This window comes from Palaemon carinicauda, chromosome 12, assembly GCF_036898095.1.
Source record: "Palaemon carinicauda isolate YSFRI2023 chromosome 12, ASM3689809v2, whole genome shotgun sequence".
Lineage (NCBI taxonomy): Eukaryota > Metazoa > Arthropoda > Malacostraca > Decapoda > Palaemonidae > Palaemon > Palaemon carinicauda.
Window position 1 is genome coordinate 147,961,236 of NC_090736.1, and position 25,867 is coordinate 147,987,102.

Genomic DNA, 25,867 nt, shown 5'->3' on the forward strand with positions numbered 1-25,867 from the left:
ACAGCACGATGTTGGATACATCGCGACGTCCCTCGCCTTCGAGTAATACTACTCTGTGACGCAGGTGCTACAAGCTGGAGTCTGGAAGCGTCTAATGACCTTCGCAGCCCGTTTCCCGCAGGGCGTGACCCACAGGAGTTTCGATACGTTTTCTATCGCTCTGTAGTGGCTACACAACAGCTGGTCTAACCTCAGGCTCCTTTTCGGACAGGTAGCAGAAGGTTGAGGGCATTGTTATCAGGTTTTAGTCTGCATGAACGAAAGAAGTATGTCTGGCCCTTATTTCTTTCTTCATCATCCCCTCTACTGGGAAGCAGCATCCTGGTCTCTGCATAGCTGATCTCGAACCTCTGCAGGTAAACCATGCTTCCTTGTGTTCCGAGTATTGAGTCAATACTGTCGCGTCCCCCATACCCTGACGAGGTGGTATTGGGAACGTCCTGACCCAGAGTTCCTTCTGGAACTCTAGGTCAACTGCCTAGGACGGTTCACACTTCTTCCTTCACACACAAGCTTATGTAGGCCACACGGTTCCTTGCGGAGCAAGGAACTTGTGAGGTGCAGGGACTCACTCGGATTCTGAGTCCCCGGGTAAAGCCAAAGCCAGTATGGCTGGGGACTTTCCACCCTACCTAAGGGGTAAGTCACCCAATGTAAATAGCGTGGTTTGTATTTCGGTTACGGAACAAATGACAAATTCGAAGATAATTTGTATTTTTCCTAACCATACAAACCTTAGCTATTTACATATATTTGCCCGCCAGCCCTGTCCCCCAAGACAAGTCCTACCTCTAAGTGAAAGTGAGCTTCACCGGTGTGTGAAGGGGAGGGAGGGGTAGCTAGCTACCACTCCCCTACCCCCCCGCTAACTAGCGCGGGGTAATACACCCTCGTTAAATTCTAATGACTCGCCATTTCAGCTATGCTATAAGGTAAACCCAATGTAAATAGCTAAGGTTTGTATGGTTAGGAAAAATACAAATTATCTTCGAATTTGTCATATTAGAACACTCGAAGCAGTTCTCGAAATCATAACTATTTCAGCATGGCAGAACAAGTAAGTGTGGATCCATAAAATCCTAATATAAGTTTATAGCTCTGCACTTCTGACTTTACATGGGTTTATTAGCTGATTAAGATATACTTTTAATCAAGCTAGAAGTATCCCACAAAATTATTTTTGAAAATGGTAAAATAAAAATACTGTGTTAATTGATTGAGATAGAGATAAAGGTCAACACAGCTCCATGATTCTAGTTAAAACTGATTCTATGGTTATTGGCAATCATTGTCCTGCCATCTCGTGGCTATTTGCCACTCATCAATTGCTGCATGATGTAGGTTCAGTATCCTAGCATATTTGAATGAAAGTGGGGAAGAGTAGCAATAAATTTCTATTATTAATTATATTAAGAAGCTATGCAGATGGCACTTCTCTAGTTCATTATGATGGTTAAAAGTATGGAAATAATAGATTTTAGTACAGTATACAGATCATGTTTTCCAGTCTTGCAGTGTGTACTTTTGCGATGGCCTTGTATTTACGAGATACTGTATGAACATGATTATAAGAGAAAAATTCAATATTCCTTATAGTAGAATTAATACAATTTTAGAATTGTTTTAGCATCATTTCCAGAATTTTCAAAAGAATTTTCGATTGATAATGTCACTGTCATCCCAGGTACCAACATCAAAGTTTTCTCTGTGCATCCTGGCGCTGTTCAAAGTGATCTTGCTCGTTATGTAGGGGGAGAGATCCTAAAGTACTTTATGCCCTTTCTTTTGAAGAAGACTGCAGAAGGTATGCAAACAACTATTTACTGTGCACTGGAGGCAGAGCAAGATAATGAGCATTTTTACTTCAGGTAAGTTGTACTATTCTTCCAAGATTTTATTTACTGGTGAACCTTGTTTTGAGTCAATTGAATATAAGTTAAAATATTGAATGGTAGCTTTTTCAAGTTACTTTGTCATTTTGATAACTTGGTATCTTTCATTTTGGTAGTGGTTGTTACTTGATAACTTAGTGTCTTTCATTTTGGTACTATGGTTATTACTTGCTTTAGCCATGAAAAAGTCCACAACAAATTTGTTCCACATATGATATGTACCAATGTTCTTTCCTACGCAGATACAAACTGCATAGTCATTTATATGGGTTTACTCAAAATTCAACTAACTATGACCAGAAAAGAAAAAGATGCCAAACTGGTAATTATATAATAAGTTACTAGACAACTTCAAGGCTGGGCAGCACTGCGAGCGATTGCAAGGCAGAGTCACTTCTTTTCTACTCTACGATCAGCGACGACTTCCATGCTGGATTACGCTTTCAGTGTTCATTTAATACTTCCGTATTGAGTTTTACCTTGCCTTTTGCATTACAGTAGGGTCCCGAATTATGCGAGAATTTGGTCGATGAAAGGCCTCGTGTAATTGGAAATTCGTATATTTCGAAACACATCATGGCAGCAAACAGCAACCTACCCGTCAATTTTTTTTTCACTCCATTTCTAGCTTTCTAGCTATATATACTGTATATACACTGTGTGTGTATGTATATATTATATATATATAAAACATATATATATATATATATATATATATATATATATATATATATATATATATATATATATATATATATATATATATATATATATATATATATACTGTAGCTTTTATCTTAACAATACTGTAAGAAATCCTTCTTATAGATTTTTTTTTATAAAATACTGTACAAAATTTCTTTTATGGATAAATAAAACAATAAAAAGTTGTTAAAGTTTTGATAATTTTCTATGACTGTAGTATTTACTACTGTACTATGCATAGCTTACTGTTTTCAGTATTTTCCGAATGATGTAGAATTATTTCCTATAGATACAAAAAACAAAAAAGGGTTTTCAAGGTTTGATACAGTACGTATCTAGCAATAGTTAAAAATTACAGTATAGTACTGTATATCCATGATGACACTCCCACACGTAAATACGGCCAGTAGGCGCAAGTGTGCACTAGGCTGCTGTACGATAATCACGCTTTTTTTGCCCTGAGCGGTCATTTCACTAATGATAATTTTTCAAAGTTAATATAATTTCTTTATGCTTATAATTCGGAATTATAGTTAAAAGTAGGGATATTAATTAAATGGTTGAGTTAAAAAATCAATTAATACTACTATTATTTAATTTCAAATGGCTACATAATACTGAATATTCTAATGGGTTCTTTTTATCTTCAATCGTAAATCTTACGCCTGGATAAGCAACAAAAGGAAAGGGATAGGTCTCTCCTCTCTCCTCTCTCTCTCTCTTTCATATCGTTTCCTGTAGTTTTCAAATATGTTCGTCATACATTTGTACATTATTTATCCACTTTATTCTCTCTCTCTCTCTCTCTCTCTCTCTCTCTCTCTCTCTCTCTCTCTCTCTCTCTCTCTCTCTCTCGGCGTTTCCTTTCCCTTTATAGTTTTGTGAAATTTCGTTGTCCAGTCATTCGGTAATGAGAAGTCATTTTCGCTTTCGGCATCGAAAGAAAACTTTGTTTCTTCAATATACTCATCACTGGAGGATTCAGAACTAGTGCTCTCATTATCAAACAGGTTATCATTATCTAATTCCACAACAAGAATATCATTTATTTCATCTAAAGAAATAACCTTCCTCTTTAGACCTTTCATTACAAAAGGAACAACAAATAACCACTTATGCATGAACGCCCGAGCGCACTGATAGGAAACCAGTTCAAACCAGAGTTTTGTAACATCAAGCTACCTTCAGAAAAATAGTTGCCAGACATCATATAAGTTTCTATTCACAGTCCCCATATGCTGAGAGTGTTGCCAAGTGGTGATCCTATACTTACTATACGAGTAAAGTAACATCACGAGACTGACGGCTTGTAAAAGGCAATTAAAGTCATGAACGGAATATACAGTTGAAGGCGGTACCGAGTAGATCGTGGTGAACGGTTTATCACGTGGGTGACGCTTAACAGGTTAAAAAAAACATTTTATATAGTTCGGTATTTTCTCTATCCATCCTCTCCCAGAAAACCTTCAAATGTGAATTATCGGAATGTGTGCAGATCTTGGCAGTGCGATAACTAGTTAGCGACTGAGAATAAAAAAAATAAAAAGCCCGATTGACGATGCTGATGAAGAGGATATCGAATACCGATTTTTCCCTAATTGATTTTTTCTACGTTCTGTCTAATCCAATGTATAGCACATTCTTATGTAAAGGGCGAACCCCAACATTTCTTGATGCTGCTACACTTTAATTATAGATATTTTACCACCTATTTATAATCTTTATTTATAATAACATCTTTAGTAAAAGCTCTTCAATATCACTTTCAGGAGTAAATGCGTTTATGATCGACGATGAAACGTTAAAAAAAAAAAACGTTTTCCTTTTAAGAAGGCGTTTTTTTAGGAAAAAAAACAACACGAAACAAAATTGCTCATATTTCATATATTTTGATTTTCTAAGGATAAATAAAACAACATTAATTATAACATTATTATTACATAGTACCTGGTAAGATATCTTTTGCCGCAAAAGTTAACCTATAGACAGATGTTAAAATTGGTTAGCGAGTTCGTTATGATCGGCGATGGAACGTACTAAACAAAGTAATGGGTTTGGTTGTGGTGACATGTTTGGCAGTAGCATGATATAAAATAGTCTTTATTTTGATGGTTTTTAATTTGAAGTTTAATGAATAAGGATTTTTCACCATAATCACAACGTAAGTATAAAAATTAATTAGTACAAATATGGAATATTATACATATAGGTGTTGGACAGTTAGGCTAGGCCTAGCGACAAGTTCACACAACAGATGGGCAAACCTTAACATTTTTCATCCAAAACTAGTCTTAAAATGTTTGAACAGAAATCTTTCTCTCACATTCTCCCCCCCCCACCCCTTCTCAGACATCGGGGAACCATCACCCCCCCCCCCCAATACAATTAAGAAAACAATAGATTTCCTACGCTTCGCGGTGCTTGACTCGCGGATTTAGAATGCTCCTCGCAAATACAGGAAAATTAATTTTTAAAAACTATCGATCGCGTAATTGAGGAATCGCGTAATTAGAACACGTGTAATTCGGGACCCTACTGTACGAGCAGTGTTACTAGTGTTATGCGGACTTGTCCCGGCCATGAAGGCCGCCCTTATGGTTCTTTTAGGAGCCAGGTCGAAGTAGATCTGCATCCCCTTTGCCTGGACTGCCATGGTAAGCAAGTGTTAAATGTATCTCCTTGTGTTTTTTTGGGGGAATGGCTGTCCTCCAAGTGGAAGAAACATTGTGCCCGTTGTAAGAAGTAAACCAAGAGGGAAAGATTCCCTTCCTTCTAGTCTTGCTTGGAAAGTAAGTAGCGAAAGCCCATTCTTACAATGAATGTTTTTCCCCAGGGTGATCCTCCTTTATTGGGACCCTCTGTGACTACGGTAACTGAGGATGATGGCCATAATTTGCTTGCTTTACAAATTAGTGATACAGTACTTTTGTTAATGTGTTATTGCTACATGAGAATGATCCCCTGGCTTCAGCCCCTGCACTTATTGTGCGAGACTTGGTCTTTGAATCTCAAGTCCCTAACTTCCCGGATCTGCATAGATCCCATCACCTCCCACAAGTGTACTTAGTGATGAGCCCTTCATTTCCAATTTCCAGCAACAAGGTGACTTCTCTAATTTGGAGGTATATCTGATGAAAGTTATGAAAGTCTCGCCTCGTTTTCCACCGAAAACTCCTGGTATTCAAGTCGACTCGGCGGTATCTTTAGTGACGACTATGCATTACAAATATGTAAGAAGTCATTGATATCCATATAGATCTGTTCCAATTATAAACCACTAAGTTCAAAATAGCGTGATATAACTTTAATTCAACCGGAGAAATGTTATTTGTGAAAGGAAAAGGGGATTTCAGGTAAACAAAAAAAAAGACATCCAAATTGACCGAGGTCTGTGAGTAAATATTAGAGTACTGTAGAACCTCTACATACGATCTTAATTCGTTCCAGAAACAGCTTCGTATGTTAAAACAATCGTATGTTAGAGCAAATATTCCCATAAGAATACACTGTAATTTGTATTTTTGGGCTCCGGCCATGTCTTCCTGATGGAAGTTCCTTTAGGGTAGCTTCCAAGGGTATATTTGACTACTGTGATATTCCCAGAGAATTTACCTTAAGGTATCCAGAATTCTAACTCCTGGAGCGAATATCCCTAAATAAACTTAACAAAGGATATCGCGTAATATCAGGGGACGTATTCTTGACATGCCACATAGCTATCTTCACCCCGAATAGAATTAACACTTCGAGGGGTCAAAGTGGCAAGAAAACGAAAAACGAGTGTGTGTACACAATGCCGCCGACGGCGCCATTTTCATTCCTTTTTCCGTAGCTCAACAACTCGGTGTTTTCCCTGTGTTTTCTTGTGATCTTGGAATATTTTCAACATTATGATGCTTTCTCCAGCCTCTTCTGCCTCTGGAAAGTTGAGTATTATCTTTATTATGTATAAATGTAAGCTCTTGGTGTTTTGAAATAAATTGAAAGCGATATTAACGTATACAAGAGCTGTTGCCTACCGGAGGCGTCCTGGACGCTGTCGCTCGCCATGCATGAGTCATTTAGTTAGCCAGAGCGACGTTCCCGGTCCTTATCCTTTAATAATTCTAGCTATTTAGCTTTATAATAGGAATTCTTTATATGATGCCGTTAGTATTTCAGTTTCGGTGATTGAGGTAACCGATCCTAGCCTACGCTAGGCTTCGTAGCCTAGGCGTTTGGCCCTAGAACTTTCATGCATGATATACAGATTTCCAATTGTTTTGAAATTTATTGAAGCTATAGGCAGTTTTATACATATTGTTGATATTTTTTTCCAAGATTGTATACAAGAGTTTTGGTGATTTAGGTAATCGATTCTCTCCGCGCCTAGGCTAGTAGCCTATGGGGCTTTAGTATACTTTTGCACACTTCCCCGGTTGCTCTTTTCTCTTCTGGAAATTAAGTTCAATCACTAAAGGGAACCAGTTGCTTTTGGGCCACTTGGGGGCCATTAGAGCTGCCGTTCCCTGGAAGGATCTCAGCTTGTTGAGGACCTTCAGCAGGAGATTGGATGGAAGGAACAGGAAAATCCGGGTCCATTCGTTCCAACCTAGGGACATGGCGTCCGTTGTCTCCTCTAGAGGGTCCTTGTATGGGGCTACATATCGAGGTAGTTTCTTGTCGCTTGTTGCGAAGAGGTCGATCTGCAGTTCCGGGACTTTTTCCAAGAGGGAGGAGAATGAATCTGCGTCTGGGGACTATTCTGACTATCGGCTTGAGCCTGGATAGAGTGTCCGGTGTCACATTGCGGAACCTTTGTAAGTGAACTGCTGATAAGTGCCATCTCTCTAGACAAAGGATGGCTAATATCACATGGTTGATATGGAACGATATCACATGGTTGATATGGAACGATCTCAAGCCTTGTCGGTTCAGACATCTCACTATCACTTCGCTGTCCAAGATCAGCCTGATGTGGACTGATCTGCGAGGGGAGAGTTTTCCCAACGTCAAGAGGACTGCCATGGCTTCCGAAATGTTGATGTGAAAGGCCTTGAACAGAGATGACCAAGTCCCAGACGTTTCTTTGATGGGATTGAACTCCCCATTCTTCCATCAAGGCATCCATATGGATGGTCATCAACAGCAGAGGTGGTTGCAAGGGCACGGTCCTCGTTAGGCTCTTGGCCTTCGATCACGGGTTGAGAAGTGATCGTAGTAAGTCCGGTATCGGTCATTTTAGATCTCTTCGAGCGTTCGATGCGTATCTTCAGATTCCTGGCGCATCTTTTAGCTGTGCTCTTAGCACTGGGTCTGTTACTGCTGCGAACTGGAGAGAGCCCAGTACTCTTTCCTGTTGGCGTCTTGAAATCCGACAGTAGTCTCTTGACCAGACCCTGCAATCTCCCTCCTCTTCCCTGAGGGAATGGAGAGACGGTGTGACCTCAGGTTCCAATGGATTTCCAGCCATTGAAACCCTTGAGCTGGAGAGAGTCGAGACTTCTTGAAGTTGATCTTGCATCCTGGATGTTCCAGGAACTGGATCACTTCTTTGGATGCTTGCAGACCAGCCGTTTCGGATGGTGCCCGCACCAGCCAGTCGTCCAGGTATGCTGCTACCTGAACATCTTATAGGCGTAGTTGTTGCACGACTGCGTCTGCAAGTGTCATGAAGATCCTTGGGGCTATGTTTAGTCCGAAGGGTATGGTTCTGAGAACATACTTTATCTTCTGTAACTTGAATCCTAGGTAGGAGGAGAGGGGGTGACTGACTAGAAGGTGCCAATAGGCATCAGCCAGGTCTATCGAGACTGTGAACGCCCTTTTGGGTAACAGGGTACTTATGTGTTGAAGGATAAACATCCTGAACTTGCTGTTTTCTATGAACTTGTTGAGTGGTGACAAGTCCAGAATGACTCTGAGTTTGTCTGAGTCCTTCTTGGGAACACAAAACAGCCTTCCCTAGAATTTGATGGACTTTGCTTTCCTTATAACCTGTATATTCAAGAGCTCTAAGGTATATTCTTCTAATGAGGGGGTGGAGTGTTGGAAGAATTGAGGAAATGATGGTGGAGACTTGTTCCGTTTCCATCCTAGTCCAATCTTGATTAGGCCGTGGGCCCAAGGATCGAAGGTCTAACGATCTTGAAAATGTTGGAGCCTCCCTCCCTCTAGAAGCATCTCCTTGCTTCGATTGTCCGGAGGGTTTACCTCCTCGACCACGTCACCGCGGGGTCAAGAGGGAGAGGACAAGACACAGAAGACTCGGTGACATAGTACCTCTTCTATCGCTGGAGTGGTTGAGGGAGAAGCTTGTTCGAATCTTGGCCTAAGCGAGTCACCAGGTCCTGCGATCTGGTCACTCACTCGGTCCAATGCTTGAGCAGCCTGTCTCAACCAGGGTAGTGTGAGGGGCCGTGAACTGCCTTCAGGAGCTCTCCATAGGATCTCCAAGGCTGTACACTTATCTCAGACACTACCGCAGGAGGAGCCCTGAGGCCATTAATCTCACGCATGGTGTTGATGATCTCTAGGAACTGCGACTCCACCTCGGGATCTTCCGTCTCCATGGCCGGTGAAGGCCATGGAAGTGGCTGATCCCTCGGTCCCGCTACATCCATAGGTGTAGGGGAAGCGACATACTGCACGGGTGATGACATCCCCCATGAATAACCTCGCTCTTATCCTAGGACCGAACCAGGCGTGTATTCAGGAGTCGAGGAAGGACCCTGGCAGGGTTCATCCCCGACGGAATGCATCGAGGTTCCCACTGCGACCGAGTGTGTGACTGGTCGCTGAAAGCCCCACGAAGCTCCCGAAGGAGCTTGAGCGTGAGCGGGGTCGCTGGGAACTGCAGCGCTCACACCAGGAGGTGTAGACAGGTTAGTCGCGCGGCCTCACCTGTTACATGGCCAGAAAACATCGGGGTTGGCTGCATCTCTCGCAGCTGATATGCGCGAGAGCTAGTCTGATCATGCATGACCAGCCCCCATTCCGCGGGCTGAGCCGCGAAGTGGCTCCATGCCAGGCCCGAGTTGCGCGGGTCGAGTGCGCGAATGTCTGGGCCTGCTCCCTGCTCATGTGACACGAGTCGCTGAGCTGATCCGCGTGGCTACCCCCGTGGAGGTAGTCGTGCGAACCGCGGATTCTTCACGAGAGACCACAGCTTAGATTTCTCGTGCCGAAGCCAGGACTCTCCCTCCCCGTGCAAGAGCGGTTCAATTCGAGTCTGAGCAGTAGATCGGGGGCCCAAGGACCCCGTCACCATGCTCTGGGAGACGATACCTACGCCCTCGAGCGCGGTTGTTGTGCATGGAGGCCTTTTGAGAGATTTGCCGTGAACAATCCCACTAGTGCGGGGAGTACGGGAATCTCGCACATTGCCCTGATTCTCCGGAGGAGAAGAGGTTTCTCGGGGCGCCATGTCCCTTCGACTGCGACTGGCCTTCCTGGCCCTCTTCACTTTCCTCTTCTTCCCCTTCCTCTTTCCCCTGGGGGAGGAGAGTCAGAAGATGAAGACAAAGAGGAGGAGGAGAGAGGAGGAGAAACTAGAAGAGGAATACCGCCCAGGCTTCCTCTTCTTGTGCCCCCTCTGAAGTGCTGGAACGTTGGTCGAGGCAACAGCAGACGACACTGGACGAGGATGAACAACCTGCGCCATGTCTGTAGGAAAAACCGTGGTCGGTGAACGTGGTGAACCTGAAAAACATATTGTATCAGCACAAGTTTGGCAGATTTTAATTTTAACTGCTTATTAGCAGAAGATTTGGCAGATTTTAATTTTAACTGACTTGCGGGCGAAGCTGTAAAGGATTTGCCATCAGTCGTTAAAGAAATCTCAGTGATTAAAACCTTACTCTCCCTTGTTTTAAGAGGGAGTCCTGCAATTATTTTACCCTTGGAAAAAGTTTGCATTTTGCCAGGAACAAATGCTTTGTACCTTATAGTCAACAACAGGCATCAGTGAACCTGGGAGTCGATAGTTACAACCCAGGGTTGCTAGGTTTCCTAAGTGAGAAAAGGTCAACTCTGATCAACTGCCATTTTAAGAAGTTAAAAAAGGCCAAAGGTATAGCCTTCAAGGCCAACCTTTTATGATATTGCCAAAGGCTAACCAATTTCAAATAAAAAAAAGGCCAAATTTGATGTCTTAAGCTGAAAAAGGCCAACCTGGCAACCCTGTTACAAACTCGGTTACATTCATGTGTTCATCAACAATCGTATCATTCAAATGACGTTGTTGAAGCTCGTCCGCTATATTTAAACGGCGTTTTAACAAATTTAAGTCAAGCTTACCTGATAATCCGAGACGCCCAAAATTCCCCCTTCTTACCGGGTAACGTGTTGTCATCGGTAACAGCAATCTGTCGGGACACTCGGGATCGCCGAAATAGCAGAAGCGCTAAGGTCAACTGCTCCCCCGGTGAAACCCGAGAAAGTCCCGACAGGCTGAGAATCCGGGCTTCCCAAAATGGCAGCCAGGATTCACACTACGACAAGGAGAACCTTGAGAGCAAGGTTTTCCCCTGCATGTCGACCAGAGCGTGTGCGGGTCTACAGAAGGTGACGAACGCCACCCACTGCAACGCCCACCACGGCCTGCACAACATCGCATTTTAAAGAGTAACTTTCTCCTTCATAACAAAGACCAATCACTAGTACACAAGCAAAAGAGAAGGCAAAAAGCTGTAGCGTAGAGAGTGGAGAGTAGGCAACCATCCACATTGAGCTGAAGCGAGTGAATGAGGAAAGCGGGCTGGCAGTGGGGGCGGCCTAAGCTCCTTCCCATACCGCCAACCAACCAATCAGCACAACTGCCTGCTTTTTTTTCTCTCCGGCTGTTTCAGCTGAGCTGAAGCAAATTCCTATATTAAATGATTACGAGGTTTGTATATCGCTTCGGAACAATTGTTGGTTTTTCAAACAAATAATGTAAGTTCGCAGTTCACAAGGAAATGGAAAAAAGTTAAAATAAAGTAAATTGGTCATGAGTAGTGATGGATAATTAGGCCCCGAAGAATATGGGTAGAAACACAGAAGAGTGCTATCTCTGTGAAAAAGGTAGATATTATTGTGTTGGAATTTTGGCCGATTTCCAGCTGTGTACCTATCACCCAATTTTGTCATGATAAAGGTGATAGGCTTATCACACACTGGGATGGTCTTGTGTTCAGATCTGAGGTGTTATGGATATGTATAACATGCTTTCCCCTGGCATTTTTTTTTATATTATATTGTGCATGTAGCATAATTCTTCAAAAAATAAAGAATATTTTAAAATACTCTACAAAGTTAAATAAATTATTTGTAAGGTACATTTACATCAAGTTGAAAATGCCAGATTTCCATATTAATGTTTTTTTCTTTGTTGCAGTGACTGTGAAGTGGGCTATGCATCAATTTATGGTAGAAATGATCAAACTGCAGAGAAGCTATGGGATCTCTCAGAGAAGATGGTGGGCTTGAGCAGTTAGTTATGGATTCAAGTTTATTTTACCTAGTTTTTAATATGGCTTTGGCCTTTTTTTTTTTTTTTCCTACTAGGAGGGCTTTAATATTATTGATAAACGACCATTTACATGTTGGTAAGTAACTAGATATAAAATACTATCTACAAGTTATAATAATTCTCTCTTAGTATTTTACATCAAGTTAAAAATTTTAGGCATGAGGCCAGGCACTGAACAGCGAGGTCATTCAATCTATATGACAGAAAACTTGTCCAAATATCAAATGTACATATACAACATTATCTGATTTACGCTCAAATTGAATTGACTTGTCCATTATATGTACCTGTACAGAAATCCCCTATTGCTCTCAGTACATTGTGATTCATAAATATATTATATAAATATATATCATAGGTTTCTGAGGCATCCAAGTTTTCTTTTTTATATTTTAATAACTTTCTTTAAAGTTCTTTTTACGCTCAAAAATTAATCAAATAAATTAAAGTAATACCGTGTATACACGTAGAACTTGCGATCTTTCATAATGTGCTACCCCTAATTGTCACCATTAAAAAAGCATTTTAGCATGTATCTCGTATCATTTGCGTTCAGTTTTTGATGAATTATAATTGACTAAGCTTTTTCTTCACCTTTATCCCAACCCCTACTTCAATAAATTAAAAAACCAAAAGATGAGTATGGTCAATAACAAGCATGGCTATAAACAACCAAATGAAAATATGGTCAACTTGTTATGAACAACCGATACAGACAAAAGCAGTTGTTTTGCTCATATTTCAACTTATAATAGTAAACAATTGCCGTAGTTGTTACAAATCAAGTAGAATATGACTGACATATTGCAATACAGAAGGTTCTCAATTTACAAATGTTTAGACATACAAACAGAAATCCAAGTGAATTAATAAATCTCAGATATTGTATTAAGAGTTTGTATACAGTACAAGATAGAGAAATACTGTAAAAAAAACCAATATTTTATCACTTAATCAAGTAAGCAGAAGGATCTTTGCAATCTGGTATTTATTTTGTATGAAACAGTACTATAGTCCATTTCTTTTAGCGATGCATATTTGCACCGGCTCGCGGCGGTATCCTTTTAGCTCGGAAAAGTTTCCGGATCGCTGATTGGTTAGAATTATCTTGTCCAACCAATCAGCGATCCGGAAACTTTTCCGAGCTAAAAGGGCAACGCTGCGAGTCGGTGCAAATATGCATCGCTAAAAGAAATGGACTATAGTTGACTTTAGTAGCTGGAAATCATAGCATGGCAATCAGGTTATCCCTACCCTAGGCCAAATTCAACTTGCAAACAGCTTCTTGTAGCTTATAAAATTTGTAGCTTGAGGACCTTCTATATACTTTTTACAGGTTATGATATTGTAAACCAATTGCACAAAATCTACCTAAAGAATTGAAAAAAAAAAAAAAAATAATAATTTCCTAAGACTTGTAATTAAGTACTGCAAAGATAAAAACAATGAAATTATCGTGCATCGGCAAAAGCTTGAAATACTAGTAAACTGTAAAATACTGTATTGTTAACAACAAGCTATTCTATGTAGCTTTAAAGTTTATATTTCAATTTTATATAAATAAAGAACAAGCTTTGTGTGTGTGTAAGACTAAAAATGGAAGAATCTTTTTATTATAACATCACAAGCTATTAATGTTGAGATTATTGACAATTTTGATTGATATGAGGTACAATTTAAAAATATACTAATTTTACCACCATTCTTTTGTTATACAATTGTAATTTTAAGTACGTTACTGTACACTAAAATATGCTAAAATAGTTAAATATTTAAAATGCAGTTGCAACAATATTTAAATGGTGCTGTTAGAGGTTTAATTTCTTGAGAATTTACTGTGACCATACATACCAGCTGGGGACTAGAAAAAATCAGCCACACCATCAAAAATCCCTATACACAACCCCTCACCTAACAGCCCTATCCTGTAAAGGGAATTGATGTTAACACATTTACTGTGATATCAACACAAAAAATTACTGAAATGAGCCTTAGCTATGTACCTTCTTTATCAATGCTTATTTGAATGTGCACCTTTCAAATGGAACTACTGTACTTCTTTTAATAATGAGGAGGAATCTGGAATTGTGACAGTTAAAATAGATTCACTATTTTTGAAATGCTTTTGATTCCAATTTACATATCGTAAATTGTAATATCAGAAAATAGATTCACTATTTACTAAATGCTTTTAATTCCAATTACTTTTAAACGTTAATAGTAACATCGGAAAATTATATCATTCTTGAACAAAGTCTGCCTGATTTTTATTATTCTCGTTGCAAAGTAAATTACGGGTAACACATATTTTAAACATCCTGTTAATCAAGGAGTCTGAAAAAATATGAGTTCAGTGTAATCTAGAGTAAACTAAAATATCTAAGTCCAGTACGTATGCCTTTAAGTTGCGTAACAATAGTAAGACCAAATCGTAGTGACTTGTACTAATGAGAAAAAGTCTACAGTATTGTAAATTCTAATTAAACATGTTATTTTAGTAGTGAGTTTTCTTATCAGCATTTTATACTTGTGTGGAGGTTATGTGATAGCTGTGAGACTGTTTGCATAATATACCCATTATTGATATAGAATATTATACAATGAAACTATCGACTACATACTAGGGTTAAATTTTTCAGACGTAAATATACTGTACAGTATATTATTACTGTATATTAAAGCTATAATTACTTTGCCAACAGTAAAATGTTCCAAATTTATGGTTCAATATAATGTTGGTAACAGATAAGGTATGCTAGTTACACAAGGGACTACAGTCCCATGAAGTTTAGGTCAGAATTGGGGTCGAGTAATTTGATTAATGGCCGAGACAGGTATTTTTCAGGCTCTGTCTCAAACACCGAGTACAGATTGTTTCACTAATATCCGGTAAATGCGTTGCTTACAAAACACAGCATGAGTGAGCCTGTGTAAATGAAAGTCTTGATAAAAGAGAAAGATTTCATCAATTTCAAGATAACTTCGGATCATCATCAAAGTGCAAGTGATGGGAGGATCAAGAACTATGCAGGGAAGGAGGCATCTGTCCCAAAGGACTATCACCCACTACTACTCCATATTTCACAACAGCATGACAGGCATCCCTCCTCGCGTTAACTACAGAAGGGGACTGGCGACTTCAGTGACCCCTTCCACCTTCTTACTACTACTGCCCCTCCTAAAGTACGAGGTTGGGCATGAAGGAGTGTAGCACTGTCTGTACCTCTCTAATAAGATGGACCAGCTGGAGGTCGTGGTTGTGCTTTGGAAGCAGCTAGAGTTTCTTCAAAGCAGATACTGAGTGTGGCAGAAACATTACTTCTTGCCACAGCCATGGACCTTGGTCTCTGAAGGTAACTGCAGAGTGGATAAGAAAGTCATGGCTATTATTCCTTTACCATTTCCTCTATGTCCCTTTAGGGAGACTTTGCCTTCGGATCCTGAACATTGACATCTTTTCATCCAACTTGCCTGGAGAATAAGTAAACATCCTTATTCCTTCTTTCCAGAACAAAGTTGGCCCACTGATTCACTGACTAGTGTAACATACTTATTCGAGTAGTGAAGTGCACGGCTGCAATGGACCATTAGTTGATACAGAAAGCTACTGGAGGCTGGCCGTGTAGATTCCATTGTGGCACACAAAAGAGTTGAGAAGACTGAGCGCTCAATCTGAAGTCCCTCCAGTCAATGCAGATACTACGAGGGCTCGTACCCTTGGGTATGTTGAGTCTCCTCTGTTGAGAGCTGAAAAGCTGATCAATTACCATCAACCCGCTTCAACAGGAGACATTCTAGCCTCTTACTAGTCACTGCAATAACTAATGAGTGCAAGAGCATTGACACACACACTCTTCTAGGGATGCTGTCTCTTCCAGTGCAGAACTGGGGTTTCCTCTCTCTCTCTCTCCACTGTGCACAATCCAGACCAGGACCAAAACTGTACTCTGAAGAGGTTTGGGGTGAGGGGGGGGGGTCTTGATCAACAATCAAGCTAGCCCTCAAAAGCAGGACACTCTTGGCCCTCCCACTCCCAGAGACTGACAAAGTACAGCATACTTGAGACTGTGGAACATAAAGAAAAAAATATTACAACTTCCAAATTTGTGAGGTAAGCAGGAGTAAGCGTGTACTATTCTGCCAAATTCAAAAGCGAGTGTCTAGCTGAAGGAAAAGTTGGTGGGGGCTTCCACATCACCTGCTAGTAGTTACAACGACTTTATTAAAATTTCAATGGTTATTAAAATTTCAATGGTCAATCTAGCTTCACTTCAGTCATTCTTATTAAAGGATGATGGTTTGTATTTGTATAGAAACAAACTTTAATTAGGTTATGGGATATACAGTATAACAATATAGTAAAATGGCAGTTGAACTTTAAACAAGGTAAGCTACGTCCTCAGTGACCTTTACTGAGGACTTGCTGGTTGGTTGAGGTAGGCTGTGTAACTTAAAAGACTCAGGTTTGTATAATTATGAAAGATACAAATTACTATTTAAAATTTGTGATTTTGTTCCTACTTATAATGCAAACCATCGTCCTTTATTTAAGTGGAGACTCATCTTCAGGAGGGTGAAATCCATGTAACCAGAACTGGCTAGTTAACTAAACCTGGAGATGTTAATGTACTTTAGTTCTGTGGAGAAGCAAAAGTCAGGATTCCTGTCAACTTACTAACTACCTGAGTATGAAGAGGTGTGGGAGGTGATCCCTGAAGAATATACATCCTAAAGGATATGATATGGCGTCTTAATATATGGACATCTACAATAAATGGATGATCATGCATTTCATTCATCCTCCCCCTCATATGGGAGCATGGAGGAGATACTTCAATACAAACTTAACTGCAAAGAAAAGTTACAATGTTGAGTTGTTTACTTGCATCTAACATCGTGTCCAGCTCATAATGGCAAAATTGCCTCATCAAAAGAGATGGAGAAGAAAGGAAAAATTGTCAGACATTCTTACCTTTTAACCTAGGATTGTTATAGAAAATGCTGAGCAGCTACCACAGCTCCAAGGGTAAAAGTATCTGGGGACGTGAAGCTATATTCCCCAAAGGTAATGAACAGTGAAGGTTGTCTGGCATTTCGAGACCATCCTAAGAGATGGAGAAGAAAGGAAAAATTGTCAGACATTCTTACCTTTTAACCTAGGATTGTTATAGAAAATGCTGAGCAGCTACCACAGCTCCAAGGGTAAAAGTATCTGGGGACGTGAAGCTATATTCCCCAAAGGTAATGAACAGTGAAGGTTGTCTGGCATTTCGAGACGCCTGCCTTTGCCACTTCCGCTACGAACAGATTCTTCCTGAAATCTAGGATGGAACCAATACCTCTTACTTGGTGATCTCATGGTCTAGACGGTCGATCTGTTGTCCCTCCAGAACAGAGTATATATGCCTGATGCTCTCACAAAGCCAGAATTTAACTTTCTTAGAAGTCCCTTTCCTAACCCTACCGGTACTGAGGAATAAACTCTGATGATCCAATATGAAATGCCAAGTTTTCTTCAGGTAGCACCTAAGCACCCTCACATGACTTTAGTCTGTAATAACAATCGCTAGTTACATCTTGGAGGGAAGAGATGAAGAACTTGAACCTGGGGTTATGGATGGCAAGGCTCTGACTCTAAGCCACAAATTTTGATACAAACACAAAGAAAACCTTATGTTATCCCTTTGAATGACATGAGAAAAGAGATGCCATGCAACTTGCCTACTCTCATCAGCAAGGCTAAGCAAGCAGGAACAGAGTTTTGAATATCAGTTCCCTATCTGACATTCTCCTTAGGGGTTTATAAGGAAACCACTTGAAGTAACAACAGAGCCTATAAGAGGAAAGATCTAAGTCCTTCACCCCAAAAACCCAGCTCAAGGCCGAGTCTTCTACATGCGGAGACTGAGCATAGCTTCCCTCGACAAAGGTCAACTAGGAAACTGGCAATTAATTACAGTACTGAAAAGTTCTGACAGGAGAAGTGCCCCATCTACAACACCAATTGCACATGATGGCCTTATTTCCCTGACACACAGCTGAAGAGTATTTTCACATATCCCGACATCTCGTGCAGTACCTGGCAAAAAGCCTCTTGCTCAAAGGAGATACTGGATAGTCACCACCCACGAAGTGAAAAGGATGCCAAGGAGTTGCGGTACCCTGCAGATGGGGCTGACAGAGGAGGTTGGAGCACTAGGGTAGTTCTCTCTGTACATACCTCAATGAAGAATATCATCAGATCTGGAACTATTCCGTGTGTGACCACTTGAGAGCATACAGTGTCATTCTGATACTTAAGGCAGTCAATAGCTTGTTGGTTACCAGATGTATTAGGCAGAAGGAAAGGTAAGGTGTAAGCATCTAGGTTGTCCAAGGGATGTTGTTAGGCATCTTCCATTACTGCTGATGGTCTGGGACTGGTGAACGAAACACTGGAAGCTGCTTGTTAAGCCAGGCAATGAACAAGTTGATTGATTGGGAACCCATAAGGGTAAGAAGTTTTTCTGCAACGCATAGTAGTACAGATCACTCGGCTCCTACCACCTACCCCTATTGGCGGAGCATGTCCACTCGTACATTGATCTTGCCTAGAATGTACCTTGGCAACAGTTCTACTCTGCATTGTCGAATGCCGAAGTTTATGCCTGCTTTGCCAACTTGGCGGAGTCCTGTGAAACAGTTTCCCCTTGCTTGTTGACATAGGCCACTAATGTTGTAAGTCCACAACATTACCAAGTGCCCTATCAAACTCTGATGGAAAGATTACAATGCTGTTTGTATTTCCAACAAGTAGATGTGCAGGAGCTCTTATTCTTCACACCATGAACCCAGGGCAGTCTGGTTCCTCAGGTATACACCCTACCCCTTTATGGATGTGGTTATGAACTACATCATCTCCAGAGGTTTCGTCATTCTGCTACCACAAGATATCGTCCCTCACCACTACTTCCACCGGAGCCCAAAGGTGGGATGGGGATCAGTGGCTGCTGATTAATGACAATCAAGACACCACTGTGGTGATCTCTGGTGGAAATACCCGTGATGCACAAGTTTTTCAACGACGAAAGATGTCCTGGAAGAATGCCACGGCCGCTGAAGATAATGAACAACCTGTAATTCTTGCACTACCACTCCGAGTCTGTTGATGCAATTATCTGATAGAAAGACTTGCTTCATCTATCAACAATTTCATTTCTTGGGTATGAGGCTACTCTTCCACATTGATCATGATCCCAACATTTTTATTTTTATTATTACAAGCTAAGCTATAGCCCTAGTTAGAAAAGTAAGATGCTAAAAATCCTAGGACTCCAAACAGGAAAAAATAACCCAGTGAGGAAAGGAAGCAAGGAAATTAATAACAGTTAAAATAAAATATTTCAAGAAGAGTAACAACATTAATTAGATCTCCCATATATGAACTATAAAAAATAAAAAAAAAAAATAACAAGAGGAAGATAAATAAAATAGAACAGCATGCTGAGTGTACCCTCAAGCAAGAGAACTCTAACCCAAGGCAGTGGAAGGCCATGGTACAAAGGCTATGGCACTACCCAAAACTAGAAAACAATGGTTTGATTTTGGAGTGTCCTTCTAGAATAGCTGTTTACCATAGCTAGAGAGTCTCTCCTATCTTGACCAAGAATAAAGTAACCACTGAACAATTACATTGGAGTTGACCCCTTAAGCAAAGAAGAATTGTTTGGTAATCTCAGTGTTGTCAGGTGCATGAGGACAGGAGAATGTGGAAAAAATAGGCCAGACTATTTGGTGTATGTGAAGGTAAAGACAAAATGAGCCGTAACCAGAGATGGGGATCCAATGTAGTACTGTCCGCCAGTCAAAGGACCCAATAAATCTCAGGCAGAAATATCTCAACGGGTGGCAAATGCCCTGACCAATATACTATCTGTGAAATCGAGTAAAGTCTTGATCATGGAGCAATTGCCTCCTTGAGGACTACAGGATCAGCCAATTTTCAGGATACCTCAGAACCCTAATCCTGTTTGTGGGCTTAAGCAGAAACAGGAGTGAACACTGGGGAAGTGGTAAACAGTCTGAATTACGTGGCTTTGAATTGGTACAAGACTCCCTCGAGGGCGAAGCAGAGGTACTTTTTGTCAGGCAGACTGTTCTGTATTTAAAAATTTGCATCCTTAAGGTTCAAAGAAAGCATAAGTCTTCCTAAGGGCTGCATATACTGTGTACTGTTTGCCATCTCCATATAGGATGAAGTCTGTTGAACAAACTTGTTCAGGGTTATCTCCATTCTTTGGTCAACTTCTCCCAGCAACAGCCGAATGGAGAATCCTGGAGACCCATCTTTGAAGACTTCTAGTGCATTCTTCTCTATCGTCGCCTTAACCTCTGCCGTATGCGCTTGAGATTTTGGGGATTTGGGAAGGTAAGTTAGGAACGTTATCAGAGGGAAAGTATCAATCCTGTGGGACCTCTGACACCCAACTTTTAGCACCATATCGCCCAAGAACTTGATAAGCATACCCCATCTCATGGCAACTGGGGGGAGTGGAGCACCGATCTTGGTGTTCCTTCCCCTCCCCCCTCTTACCTCTACTGCTATTCCTGGTTTGGCTGGGTTAAGCTAAAGGGAGGGGCATTGTCCCCTTCTCATTAAGGATGTGGGAACTAAAGCACTAGATAGAGATCTTAGTTTCAATGTTAGCATCAGCATTGACTTGCTGGGTTGTGTGGAAGGAGCTCTCCGAGTAATTGATTAAGAAGGCCAAGGGCCTTTTAATGTAACTGCTCTGACGATAAGGAAGTTATTACTCTCTTTTCTCAACTTCTCAATGGTGGCATCAACGTTTTTCTGAGAAGATCACCGTGGACTCCATTACCAGTACAGTACGTTCCTGAGAACGATCGTTTTTTATTTTTTTCCGTCCCAACTAACCTGAAAAGCATGACGCTATTACATCCCTTCTCCGCAGTACCCAATTTGACCTCTGGTTTGCTGACTGATGGGCAACGTAAGTCACCTCCTTCACACCTGAGAGGATGATGTTGGTGAACTACTACTTTGTTTCCAGATTAGACAAATCCTGAGACGAAGTGAAGTACGATACTGCTCCTGGCCAGTGATCAATAAAGGACATTGCTTAGAGGCTTGCCATGACCGTGCACGCTGTAGTACCTGTTGCCAAAACTGCTACACCTGGATTGATTAGTAAAGGAGATGAACTTTGTTTCAGCACATAGAACCTTTGTTGTCAAAAGAGGGTTGGAGGTAGGATATTTATTGAGTGGTTCAAGTGAAGAGGGGTATTAAGACCAGCGATCTGTGGATTCACCTTATCTAGAGTGACCTGCACAAGAACCGACAACAGTACAGTAGCTCAAAAGCGGGTCTCAAACCATGGGTCAATGAAGCGTCGATCAATAGCGTTCATACCATCCTTAGTAGGGTCTGTGGAAGCTTCTCCAAGGTTATCCTACTCCCTGATGGGGGTAAAGACCATGGTGAAGGTGGACTGTCTCGGGAATTTCAGTCTCCACCTGAGTTGGGTACAATGGGGTAGACCATGTCCTGAGACTTTTCCCCTATAGGATTATACAAGAACCATGGCAGTTCTTCCTTCTCTTTGGAGTACTCATGCACCAGTCGGAGAACTGAACTTAGATGATGCTCTGCAGCAAGACCGATGTCTGGATTCTGAGGTTGAACTGTCTCATGCTGTCTTTTCCTCTGAGGCCAAAGAGGCACTAAGTGCCTTGGTCTCCGAAAGGCAAGAGGGCAAGCATAGCAGTAAACAGTACTAGAGCACATTTGATGTGTGCGTCCTTGGATGAAGTGCTCAGTGAAAGGGCTCCGTGCTACGAGGAGTGCTGAGAACTGTCCTGTAGTGTTACCTGTTCCTGCTACCTGTCACAACTGCATGTAGGGAGATCCCACCAGTAGGCACGACCCCTATGTGTTGAAGGATCAATGGAGATCAACCAGTTCCTCACCAACGAGAATCCTCACACTTGAGCCAGTCTTGGCACGTAAGACTATCTGGGTTGCTAGTAGTGTCTATAAGTGAAGGAAGGTGGTGTGGTGTCTGTTGTTGACAAGAACAGGTGGCAAGAGGATTGGAATCCCTAGAGAAACTGGAATTTGGGTTTGGAGAAGTCTAAGTACAAGGGGTCTTCGTCATTGTGTCAGTCTCCCAACACGTGGTATCTTCGAGCAAGAAGACCAAACAATCTGATTGGTCACGTGGTGACTGATCACTCTGTGATGAATCATAAGGAGACTGGGAGCATGAAGACTTGGATAGAGGGGAGCGAGAGAGTGGATCCTTTGCCTAGTAAAGACCGGGAACATAAGACTTCCTGCCTGCTGATCATGCACAAGGGGGTCATCTTGTGCACGGAGGTGATGGCATGAGAGGTGCCTAAGGGTGATTGTGATGCTCAATGATTTCCAGATAAATGAAGAAGGCCCCTCTGCTGCAGCAGCAGGCAAGGGAACGTCGAGGGGAACTGCATCACATCTCTCCTCTGTAGACAGTACTGCCAAAGAGGACGGCACAGCAAAGGTAAACCTCTGGGTCCTAGCAGCAGCTAACACCTCAAGAAGCTTCTCCACTAATGGGGCACAGTCAATACCTAGGGAAGGCCACAGCTTCCCAATATCAAGGTCATACCGAGAGTTGTCATCAATAGGCACAATGCTAGGAGTACTTTGAGGAAGGCTGGGTGGATTACCTTTGCTAGGAGAAGGTAAAACTACCATCTCACTTACAGCACTCAAGCACAAGGAGGGGTTTTCTCTACCCTAACGATTTTCTCTGAAAGACCCAGCCTAAGAGGAAATTGCTGGAGACAGTGGGATTCCAACCAAAAGCCAGGAAGGAACTAAAGTTTCTTCAGCATCAGCTTGGGCATTGACACTCCTATACTGATGAATCCCTCTTAGACTTCTCCCTCTCCTTTGAAGACTCTGCCCAATGAAAAGGCCACTCCCTATACATTGCAGGGGGAAGACTGCGAGCAGTCATTCCCACTGCAAAAATCACAGAGTTGATGGGGATCTACGTCTGGCTTACTCATACCAGCCACAATTCCAGCTTTGCTTGCCAGGTCAAGGCTGTATATTTGTCCCTGGAGATGCTGATTTAGTGCACACTATAAAGAGAAAAAAAAATGGATTTAACAGCATCAGACAGGATGCAGATAAGTACATCAGCACAGCACTGCAACAAGAAAGCATTGCTCCACCTGACAGGTGACTGGGTTTACCTTGTTATAAATTTATCAGACATCACTGCAGCCAAAGTGAGGGTTGCTCCACCTGACAGGCGACTGGGTTCACCTCGTTACAAATTTAACAAACATTACCTGTCAAGGGAGAATGGTTCATTTTATGAGTAAGGACAAGTTGATCTCAGAGTATAAGAAAAAATTTGAATGAACATGAAATTAATAAATAACTGTCCAGAGATGTAGAGCTATGAAAATCTTAACTTCATATAAATTACCAGACACAGGATATATCACTGTATAATGATTACCAGCAAATTCTTTTGCTATTTTAAGATAGAACTTTGGCCATTTTAGGATTACGTGCTCCAGAATTTTTTTCAAAAAATATTCATTTAAATACAGATTAACAAAACTTTTTCACATATGTTTTTCTCTATAATGGAAAAACTGTTTGAAAGAAAATTAATTTTCGAAAGAGATTTCTTTCGAAAGCGATTTCATGGATGTAAGGAAAAAATTCAATGATGCTATTAAGCATGCCCTTGGGGTCACGGAATTTACAATAGAAGAAAAAACTTATTTAATACATGTAAAAATCTCCACTTACCTCAACGAAAATGAATGAAATTTGATTAACAATAGGCCTACTCATCAGACCTAGTCTAATTCATCTAGCAAAAAAAGGATTAGATATGTGTTGATTTGATGGTATGGTAGCGTATGATCTCGCAAAAGGAGAGAGAATTAAAGAAGAAATAATGAGTAACACGAGCAGTGAATTTTGGAACCTGGCACCGTTTAACCCTAGGGAGAAGCCCGCATACTATTGGGAGTCAAGATGTGCTTTTAATTACTTCATTAAAAAACTCCACTGTTTCACAAATGAATGGCATGCAGTTGAAATTAATCATTTAAGCCATGTTATAAATATAGCAAAAATTTTATGGGGGTCATCTCAAAGATGTTTAGTTAAATGCCATCACTTCAAGTGTTATATCCATCTCGACTAGAAGACCCAGGTTGTAGAACAACCCAATTCAAGATGATAATCCTCTTATTACTCCCAAACAAGCTCTACAAATAACTTTCTTGTGACATGTAAAAAAATGAATGCACAGACGACTTATGGCAGTAGATATCGCCTAAAATTTTGTGCCGGGTAATTTGCCAATTTGTGTATCCATATCGGTAAAGGCCTTTCTATTAAAGTCAATGCATCACATGAAAGGACCAGGAATTGGTTTCATATTGTCATTAAGTATGCGACAAAACTAGACTATAGCAAATCTTTAAATTAGTGAGTAACTGTTAAGACTACAATAGTAACTGGAAGCCAACAACAGAATAAGGGAATTGTACACTACTATTGCTTTAGCAATGCTTTAACTTTCCATCCCATATATAAAAACTAACACTACTCCATCCAACAAATATACTACACAAAATTACCGTGCGATATCTATTTTTGTACAACATACGTACAAAAAATGACAAATTCGAAGATAATTTGTATTTTTCCTAACCATACAAACCTTAGCTATTTACAAAGGGTTATTACTTTTAGCGTAGCTGAAATGGCGAGCCATTAGAATTTAACGAGGGTGTATTACCCCCCGCGCTAGTTAGCGGGGGGGTAGGGGAGTGGTAGCTAGCTACCCCTCCTCCCCCTCACACACACATGAATACTCACTTTCACTTAGAGGTAGGACTTGTCTTGGGGGACAGGGCTGGCGGGCAAATATGTGTAAATAGCTAAGGTTTGTATGGTTAGGAAAAATACAAATTATCTTCGAATTTGTCATTTGTTCCGTAACCGAAATACAAACCACGCTATTTACAAAGGGTGACTTATCCCTTAGGAAGGGTGGAAAGTCCCCAGCCATACTGGCTTTGGCTTTACCCGGGGACTCAGAATCCGAGTGAGTCGCACTCGAGAAAAGGAGTCCCTGCACCTCACAAGTTCCTTGCTCCGCAAGGAACCATGTGGCCTACGTAAGCTTGTGTGTGAAGGAAGAAGTGTGACCCGTCTTAGGCAGTTGACCTGGAGTTCCAGAAGGAACTCTGGGTTAGGACGTTCCCAATACCACCTCGTCAGGGTATGGGGGACGCGACAGTATTGACTCAATACTCGGAACACAAGGAAGCATGGTTTACCTGCAGAGGTTCGAGGTCAGCTATGCAGAGACCAGGATGCTGCTTCCCCGTAGAGGGGATGATGAAGAAAGAAGTAAGGGCCAGACATACTTCTTTCGTTCATGCAGACTAAAACCTGATAACAATGCCCTCAACCTTCTGCTACCTGTCCAAAAAGGAGCCTGAGGTTAGACCAGCTGTTGTGTAGCCACCACAGAGCGATAGAAAACGTATCGAGACTCCTGTGGGTCACGCCCTGCAGGAAGCGGGCTGCGAAGGTCATCAGACGCTTCCAGACTCCAGCTTGTAGCACCTGCGTCACAGAGTAGTATTACTCGAAGGCGAGGACGTTGCGATGTATCCAACATCGTGCTGTAGGGCGACGTGACGGGGGAGGGTTTGAAGACAGGTCGAGATGAATGTACTCGAGTCCGGG

The 25,867-nt window shown here is 41.4% G+C and overlaps 1 protein-coding gene across 1 annotated transcript in view; it reads left to right on the forward strand.

Moving 5' to 3' along the window:
* The window catches only part of LOC137651319 (retinol dehydrogenase 12-like), a 67,242-nt gene extending 52,658 nt beyond the window's left edge, over positions 1-14,584 (forward strand). The window contains exons 6-7 of the mRNA XM_068384594.1: positions 1,685-1,868; positions 11,953-14,584. Coding sequence (XP_068240695.1) covers positions 1,685-1,868; positions 11,953-12,052 — 284 coding nt within the window. The 3' untranslated portion in view covers positions 12,053-14,584. The remainder of the gene's footprint in view (positions 1-1,684; positions 1,869-11,952) is intronic.
* Positions 14,585-25,867: the final 11,283 nt, after the last annotated feature.